At 37.7% G+C, this 9,891-nt stretch overlaps 1 protein-coding gene across 1 annotated transcript in view; it reads right to left on the minus strand.

The window, feature by feature from the left end:
• Positions 1-7,590: 7,590 nt before the first annotated feature.
• LOC112456084 overlaps positions 7,591-9,891 on the minus strand; it is a 34,307-nt gene continuing 32,006 nt past the window's right edge. Inside the window, exons 9-12 of the mRNA XM_025018388.1 lie at positions 9,104-9,616; positions 8,905-9,017; positions 8,624-8,831; positions 7,591-8,545 (exon numbers count right to left, since the gene is read on the minus strand). Of these exons, the coding sequence (XP_024874156.1) occupies positions 7,984-8,545; positions 8,624-8,831; positions 8,905-9,017; positions 9,104-9,616 (1,396 nt within the window). The 3' untranslated portion in view covers positions 7,591-7,983. The remainder of the gene's footprint in view (positions 8,546-8,623; positions 8,832-8,904; positions 9,018-9,103; positions 9,617-9,891) is intronic.

Consider the following 9,891-nt stretch of genomic DNA (forward strand, 5'->3'; position numbering starts at 1 on the left):
ACACTCTAACGATAAAAGCGTAATAGATATTACGGAAGAAGTCTAGACGGAAGAAAAGGCCTTTTTTTATCTGCTGGAAATACGCGCGTGCGATCTACAGAAATTTCTTTTCTCAAATAATTCTCCGATAACCTTGATTTATACCCTTCGATGCCATTCACCCGCTATTATCGTGTGCATTTCGCGTTGTCGATTAAAAATTTGTAGCTTTCGGAATAGTTTTCGCTGCACTCGTCAATCATTATTTACACCTGTATAAAATTTCACGCGAATCGGTAGAACACCCACCCATTTAAATGTCATAAAACCCGCCTTCGGCTGTTCCAACGCGGAACAACCTGCTATGCAAACACCGTACACTCCCACTTGTACACGACCCAACGATTCCTCCGCGACTTTACGCGCGCGCTAAACCCGCGAAACGCCATAAGAATCCCATAAAAAATCGGGGAAGGTGTGAAGTTCACGATCGCTCGCGTCCCAACGATCATGATAATAACATTAATGCGCACCAGCGAAGGGAACGATCGGCAAACTGGTTTTCCGCCTGTGAATCTGCGCTCGGAACGTTGTTTGAATGATACTGGCGCCGATCTGAATCCCAATCTGTACCGACGAGGCCGTGTGGTGTGCATCGTAAATGCATCGAGCATCCTATAACTGCATCGCGTTATGGTCCAGCGATCGCGCGGTTGTGAAAAGATTTTTTCCCCTTCGCTTTCCGTACTTTCAGTTATCCAGGCACCTTCAGGAAATCTACTGCAAGTGTTCATTATTAATTTCGTAGCTTGCGTAACGTGGCGCACTTTCGTTTCTCATACGTTTCGCACGGGTTCCCCCCGAGTAGCCCCGTTAAAGTTCTCAGTGTCAATTAAGCTAGGAAATCGCGCTCGATCGCGATATTGGCGCCGATAATAATGATGTTACTGATCTCCTCGTTGGCTTCGATCAAGCAAGCGTTGCCCACGAGCGAGCGAGCGCTCTGAGAAGAAAGCAGACTTCGGTGGCTTTCGAATTGATTTACGGCCGGCTAAAGAGCTCTCCGACACCGGTGAAAATCAGCTCCGATACAGGGAGTGGTCGCACACAGCCGCCGTGTTAGATTAATTGGCGATTCGTTTCTAATTTATTTAACACAAGGAGTAGAATAGGGTATGAAAAGAGAAAGATTTATTCCGTTCTGGGTGGGGGTGAAAGATAAAGTGTGAAGACTAGTAGCGGATGTCTCCTACGCAATCTCGACTTCTTTTGTTATGTCTTCTTCCCCCAGTAAAATTTCATCGTAATGACGGTCGCATAATTCTCGAGAAATGACTTCTGGTCAGCTCTGCGGAGAACAATCAGATAACCGCACGTACGCCCGCACGTTCTTACGTAAGAATGAACCGCGTTAGCATAACGTACATGTCGGTGCATCGATTTTCTCTTTCGGCAGGAAGAAGAGAGGCGAGAGATCAATGCACGGTCATTGTATACATGTATAACTATAAACACGTTCATATATCTCTCAACCGGTTCTCTATTATCTTATACTCATATGCTAAATAACTGTACCTAAAAAAATATTTATACATATAGCTAAAGAAAAAATAAATATACATGTCCATTGTGGAAAATTTATTTCCTTTCTTAAGAAAAATAAAAGAAATTTTTGTACGAAAATCAAGGTATATATAAGATTCTTAAATTTGTATTGAGAAAGAATTGGTTACACAATATTTTTTACAAGCAGCATTTTGTCCCGATGTCATATTTTGCTAAACATATTGCGTTCATTATATTGTATCAAAAAATAACTTCACTTTTAATCCAGATTAGATTAAGCAGACTAGAACAATAGATTCAAATTTAATTAGTCAGTCGGAAAGCAAAGTCCGCGAAGGCTTGCTGACAACGAAATGTCATCGAATGAAGAGATTATCGCCAGTCAGGAACGATTGACGTTTGATCGTGGCACAACGATCACGCGCTGTAATATCCGTGTTAATACTTATTAGACACTAGACGACAACACGCTTTGTGATCGAGTTACGTCACGCATACGTCGCGAAGAATTAATAACCTTTGTCACTCGTAGCAATGAATACAGTAAAGCAATTCAGCACATCTTACTTTCTGGTTGTAGATACTCGGCTTAATGATAGTTCCTACATTACGATACTACATATACACAAAATCGAAAACATTTTTCAGTTTTGACTAGGCATTAATCACATTGTATCGTGATTGTGAAAAAACGATAGATATAATGAAATGTTATTGTCACTGCGATTATTTATATATTTAAAAGTAAAGTAAAGTTAATTATATTATAATTATATTATTATATATATATTTTCTTATTTATATATATAATTATATATAATTATAATTATATAAATATAATTAAATTAAATTAAATAATATAAAATTGGTTATTTAAATCAAGTTATTATCGATAAGGCTTAAGCATATGCAGATACTAAATGAGGACAAACATATGAGAATGTTCTGGAATTTCTTGCTTCATTACGAACTTTCACTCTCGCAATGGCGTTCTCTTGGTCCATTATTTAATTCTTATCTTATCTAATTCTTATATCTGCTACCAAATAATTTTGCAAGCAGTACGTTGCGTGTCTCTGTAGAAACCAGTTTGTGGGACAGATTATCATTTTACGATCGCCAAGGACATCGAAAATATTCTCATGATAAAAAAAAGACTGTGTAGAGACTACATCTGCATGTATTATTCTACTAAAAGCGAGAAGCTTTCGCCCATCTGCAATAGCATAATACAATCTAATCTATTGCAATGTAACGATTTCGAAAAGTCTAAAATTTTTCTTAAAGAATGACGTAAAAGAACTTGTTGAAATACATAGTGTCCTAAAAATTTTCTATAATTTAATTCGATTAACAATGTGTGTATGTTGTGTCAAGGAGATATGATTACCATAATATTGTAGCAGTGAGTTGTAGCAACTCACTGTTTCAAAATCATGTAATAATAACCGTGCTCCATATCGAGAGAGCAGAAATCCGTTGATGCAACCGTCGGCGCGTTAACACGGGCCTCTGCCGAATCGTTTAACATTATAATGACCGAGCTCCTGAGAACAGTCGTAACAGGTAGGAACACGCGACCTGTTGCGAGAGAGCGAGCGGACCCCCCGTGGCCTCTGTTCGCCGGAGTATACGATGTTATCTTCATCTTTAGAGAAGCTAGAGAAGCTAGTTCACGATGTACGCGTAAACAATGGGCCGGCTGAACGACTTTTGATCATTTGGACGGAATGCATGAACGTATACGTGTGCCGTGAAGAATACGTGCGAGTAGCTACACGTAACACGGCGAAGATACTGAGTTGCCGTTATTATCGCGAATATCTGTGGTATTCGGTCGTGAATACCCGCATATACGCGTCGGAAACGTCGCCCGGGAAGACTTACAGCGTACACCGTCGGGGAGAGCTTTCTCGAGTATCAGTCTTCTTCTTTCTTTTAGGCCGCCGCTAAATAAACAGCCGACAATGGAGATATTATGGCGCGCGAGGCTGAAATGCCTGGCACGTGCACACATCTCGCGAATTACGAATCACAGATTTCCTGATACGCAAATATAGCCAGCAATGTAGTATCGTTATTAATTATTGCACAATTATTGAATTTCATTGTTATTTAAAAATCACGTCGCAAGTTCATTTAAAATATTTAAATTTCTTCAAAATTAAAATTAATTAATTATTAAACAGATTAAGAGCTAATTTTATATTTTATAACTGCTTTGACATTGTATTATTTTAATTATTCAAAACGTGCGGTATGCATTATGGATTCAGTGCAAGAATAATTCATGGTGGCGCAAGCTGTCGGAAGAAACAGAAACTGGTTCTATAAACTGTTGAAATCATTGTAACTACTGACGATGCTTTGAATACTATTTTAGTAGAAGCAATGAAATGGTGCGTCATTACTTTTTTTTTGTACATAGTTAAATTATTAAATAATATCATAATTTATCAAAAAATAGCTTCGCTGTTATACTGTATTATATCTGAATCCTTTGCTACTGGTATACTATACTTTAAATCCGAATGTAGTTTTTAGCCTGAATGAAGTTATCCCACATATTGTAGAAGATGAATGTGTTGCTATATAAACGGGGCAAACAACGGCTATGAGCTTTTATAAAGTACGTGTTTATTGTTTGATATCTTAGTTTCCATACGTTTTTCTTTATACTTATAAAATCTAACAAAAATTATAAAAGATTCCAATAACTAATGACAAACAATTGTGATACAACAATTATTACACAAGGAATTATACAATGCACGAAAATAGGATGTATATTACATGTGTGGTTTTTTTACATTCATAAAATGAAAGTAATGTTGAAAGTATGTGATTAGATATACAATAACATTACCAATATAAATATTTGAAATAAATAAAAATTGTTTTAAAAATGCGTATGAAAGAGAATGGTCATGTGAGCAATAAAAAAATTCAGAGGTGTTTAATATTATTTAATTTTAGAAAGCTCAATAAATATGCGCTTAAGGAACGTACGCTGCGAATATCATTCGCCGCGGACTAAATTACAATATAATTCGACAATAAATAACATTGGTATAATCCGTAGCGAGTAAATTCAAGGATCTTGTACGTGTTCTAAGAGTAATCGCATATCTGGCAAAATCGCCAAGATTACTTTTATAAAGTTAATTACTAGAGGAAGGATATACCAACGTGTCGCGGTACAAACGTAAAGGCTCTCTTTATGAGCCTGTAGTCTACAATGTCTACATTTGCCAAAGGGGTACGCCGACGCATTCGCGAATATTGTTCCTCGATCAAACGAGTAGTAAAAAAAAACGTACCTCTACGCAATGACAAGAATTTTCTGATCATTGTGATACACATGTGCGCGATATTGGCGTAATATCTATATATTTTTTTTTAATATAATATATACACGTGCAGTTGTACATATAAATGTTGCTACAAACACGAACGATTCTTTGTACATTAGAAAAAGCTGCTAGCCATATAGTATAAAAAATTTAAATAACAAAATAGTTCAAAATAAATAATCGTTTTTCTATTTTTAACTCATCCTGCGTTTTATATATATTTGTGTGCGTGTATATATATGTGTGTGTGTGTGTGTGTGTGTGTGTGTGTATATATACATTTTTATTTTATTTTTGTAGAGATTTTTGTAGATTTGTCTATCTTTTTGAGCTTTTACAAATCATACGTATTAAAAAATTATGGTTCTATAATGAAATAAGTCTTTATAAAATTGTTAAATAGTGATGTTGAAATGGATATCATGTATACTGCTTTATAATACACGCGAAGACCATATAATTATTATGTACATACAATATAGCAGTATAATGAGGACACATTTTTCACAGTGTAGCCGAATATGTGCGAACAGTTACGAACTGGAATTGAGATTTAAAAATACTTTTCTATCGAAGTCTTTAACGCTCTATGCGTGAACGCTCTTAATTGTACAGCTATTCAGTCATTAAATTGAACAGCGGACGCTGAAAAGTTAACCCTTTCCAGTTCTTTATAATTCTACTCAAATATAACTATTTACATAATTTTTTGCATTTTTTTTTTGCATTGTTATTAACGAATGGCACGCTTGCTTTACATATAAATCATTTATTTAAAAAGCGATATGTGAATGGAGTTTCACCAAATTTTTTATAATTATTACTTTGAAAATAAGTAACATTATATATTTTTTTTGCATATATCTTTTGACGTTTATTTACATCAAGAATAGGAACATAAAAAGTAACTGTTCTAAAAAAACTGTTAATTAATAAACCAGAAAGGGCCAAATATACATATATATTTACGTGAGTTTATTTACACAAAATAGGATGGTGCTATCTGTCATCTGTCAACACTACTTTATACAAGAATGTTATTAAGTGGACCCTTAACGAGAACCATACTTCTTATAAAAATCTTTCGCAAGAAATCCACTCGTGTATCAATAAATAATCGCATTTGTGATCGAGTATGCAGCCAGACAGAGATTAGTCTTACGATATTGATTAAATTGTGATGTCGTGAGTGTGAATGCGATGGCGACGCATAATCGACAAACGCGTAGTCGCATTCGCGAGGAGATATTAACTCTTTCACTGTCCCATATATCATTAGTATGTTTTCCTTCAGCCATAGTAATAGCTTTCTTTTTTCATTAAACAGTCATTTGCAATTTCAAGATTTAAATCTGAAAATAAAATGCAACAATAAATATAATTTAACATTTATTTATTTCTGTATAAAAATAAAACCTTCAACTTAAAAATTTTTAAATTTTGTTGGAAAATGTTTGAGTTTATATCATAAAAAATGATTGGATAGTGAAAGAATTAAGAAATAAGAAAAAGTTACCGGACTCTTTATGTGTAACAATTATTAAAAAAAAAAAAATGTCATGGTTACGCGAACACGTCGCCATTCGCAAAACACCGAATTTATTCAAATGCGCTAGCTTGCCCTCGAAACGTGATTCGACAAAAAAAAAGAAAAAGGATAAAGAACGATATATACGATGCGTCCCTTTCATCTCGAGAGTCAGTCTTAAAGATGCATTGAGCAGAAGATGACGGAACTGCTGGATGAAGGATGCACCGACGTTGATCGTCTCTTCCGCTTTCGTCGCGAAATCCGCATCTACGAGAAGCAGTTCTTCTCTTTTGTACCCTTTAGTTACTTGCCTGCGATGACGAATAATGTCGGTCACCCGTGTCTGCGACGGTCAGATGATGCGACAATAATTTCGCAATGAAAGTCAGTCTCAAAAATGAATTCAGTAAATTAATTTCGCCATCGATAGCTAGTTGTCTCGAGTAATATGTATACATACATACTCTCTGTACCAATCTTACGATATTGGATCGATACTCTCGTTTTTTTTGTTGACATGCTATTTTTCAATTTTATACTTCCATTTAAATATTTCCATTTTAAGCTGCTGAAGATACTTACGTTACATTATAGTTCATGCGCGCATCTACCATATAATGTACCCGTAAAAAGATGCGTATTATCAGCAAGATCTTATTGTTTAAATAATTTACATTTGATCATTTTTGACAGATACTTATTTTACTTAGGCTTTATCGTCGAAGTTTTTCATTCATTCGAGACCGAATTTCGCTACTAATATATACATTTTAGGACGCTCTATACATCCAAAACGCAGTAGGAATTTTTTTATAAGAGAAATTTTTCATTTACTACGTTTACGCGAGTGTTACTTCTGTAGTAACCTACGATAATTCACTCGTTTACGCGGAGTAAATTATTGTAAGTTACTACAAAATCCCGTTTACGCAAAAGAATTATCGTAAGTCACTACAGAAGTAACGCTCGCGTAAATGTAGTAATTGTAGAGTTTAAATTGCAATTAATTAGATCGACTTAGTTTGTGGCGCGGGGGGGGGGGATCCCGGACGAATCAACTGTTTCCCGGGGCCCCCTCTCACCATGAAAAACGCGCCGAGAAGGATACCTGCGGGGTTTTAGCCGGTAAGAATCCGGCACTCCTCTCGCTTCTCCCCGGGGGCGAGGAAGTCTTCCCCCTCCCATTAGAGGGGACTATCGGTCACGACTGGTAGCAGAAAATTTCCCCGCGTTAAAAAAAAAAAAAAAAGATCGTCTTAGTTTCTCCACCATAGAAAATTCAGAGGAATATCTGGCTAGTTGATTAAAATGCCACGTCAGAGAGAGCAATTCTCTCTTGACTTAAAGAATCCTTTAGTATGATCTTGGTGATTACATACGACGAAGGCGAATACTTTGAAATCGCTTATGTGTTTGTTGACTTCCTTACTTCAACTCGGAATGATCACCATCTTTGTAGATTCTGACCTTGATTTTATAGAGTCATTTCTCTTTAATTAAACGTACCCCGCATCTGACTAGTTCCCAATTTCTTCATAAAATTGTCTACTTGCGTCAGAGCATTGACACATCATCGGTGCTCTTCTTCTCGGATAACATGGACGTTCTTTCTTCCATCTGGATATTTCCGGCGCTACCGTTTCTGCCGGGTTCGATAGACAATTTCAACATATTCGGTTGAAGATTGACGTACTTGTGAGGTTCTTTGTCTTTGGAATTCGGATGAAGCCACCCTTGCTTCAAGAGCGAGGCTCTCGTGGAATCCAGCAGAGGACTAGAGCTGTCCTGCTCGCAAGACTGGCTGATCAGGGAATCCAAAGTCTGATCATCGTCCTGCCCGTTCAAGTCCAGCAGAAGCGGAGTCGGCGAGACTTCAGGAAACTTTACTCCTTGCGATTGCGAAGATGAACGCTGTGGCCACAAAATGGAAAATTTCCGACTATTCTCCGATAGCTGTATATCGAGTTGCGCAGTGTGCTCTAATTGCACGCTTGACAGGGGCACGTCCAGACAAGGCGCGATGATGCGAGGATTCATTGCCAGGAAATCAACTATCTCCGGTGCCGATGGCCTCTTTGTGTGGTCCACGTTCCAACAGGAATACATTAAATTCTCGCTGCGAACATGAAACGTAAGCCACGTGATAAACGAGATCGCATGATAAACGATCAGTCTCATCGAGGTGACCACTTACAGCTGCATTTTTATTTTTTTCGGCGCGGTGAGACAATTGCCAGCCTTCACGTGCGTGAGTACTTCATTATTGCTCATCCCTTGGAAAGGAAAGCTACCGAATGTAACGATCTCGTAGAGCAGTACGCCGTAAGACCAGACGTCAGACGCTGGCGTGAAAATGCCTAGTGCCAGCGATTCCGGAGACATCCATCTTACCGGCAGCATGCCTAAGCGAAACAAAATGATACTCGTATAAAATTATAATGCTATATAAAAATAAAAGCAAGAGCATCCTCTCACCTTTTCGATTGAATTTGTAATAGTCGTTTTCGTACATTGGCCTTGTCATACCGAAGTCACCGAGTTTCACCACCCGCTGGGCGTTTATCAGACAATTGCGCGAGGCGACATCCCTAAAAAAAAAGGATATTTAAGAACGTACAATTATTGTGACGTCGATAATGTTACCATAGACAACAGTTAAATTTGTTTGAATCACCTGTGGACGTATTTTAATTGCGCTAAATAGCTAAGCGCTCTGGCGACGTCTAACGCCATGGCGGTCAATTTTTTATTCGAGATCTCGTCGGAATCTTCGTAGCTTCGATCGTTGACCAGATGTCTTCTGGCCAACAGATAGGTTTTCAAGTCGCCATAAAGCATGAATTCCATCACGGTCAACACAGGCTCGCACTTTATGCACACGCCTAATAACTTGATGATATTCGAATGTTCGAATTTCTTCATGACCTCGACCTCGCTGAGAAAATCGAGTTTCTCGTCGGTCGAGCTACCGACTTTCAGGGTCTTCACGGCGACAGCTAGCCAGCCCTTCTCAGGGAAGAAAGCTTCACCACCGTAAACGGTACCGAAGGCTCCCTCTCCAAGTTTTCGATTAATCACTACTCTATCTCGAGGAATTTCCCATACGTCTAAACTGGATGTATCCATCTGTGACAGGATACCCAGGGACTTCATGTACTTTTCGTGGATCTGCATTTTTTTGTCGTAACTAAACGAATAACAAAAAAAAAGACAAAGTTTTTGAAAACAATACTTTGTAGAAATTGGCTTTCTTCTACATAATATATGTTCATTACGATATAATAAGTATAGAATAGTGAGAATTTAGGCTCGGACTGGCCCGCCGGCCCTCGGGCCGGTGCGCCCTCAAGTAGACTAGAGATCCTTACTAGAGACTGGACATTCCCACAAAATGACGGCGATAAATACGTGAATTTGACATGTGTGCGCGCGTTTGTTTGTGGTTGCGTGTGTGTGTGTGTG

Source organism: Temnothorax curvispinosus, unplaced genomic scaffold (assembly GCF_003070985.1).
Source record: "Temnothorax curvispinosus isolate PA1 unplaced genomic scaffold, ASM307098v1 QBEX01006646.1, whole genome shotgun sequence".
NCBI classification, from domain to species: domain Eukaryota; kingdom Metazoa; phylum Arthropoda; class Insecta; order Hymenoptera; family Formicidae; genus Temnothorax; species Temnothorax curvispinosus.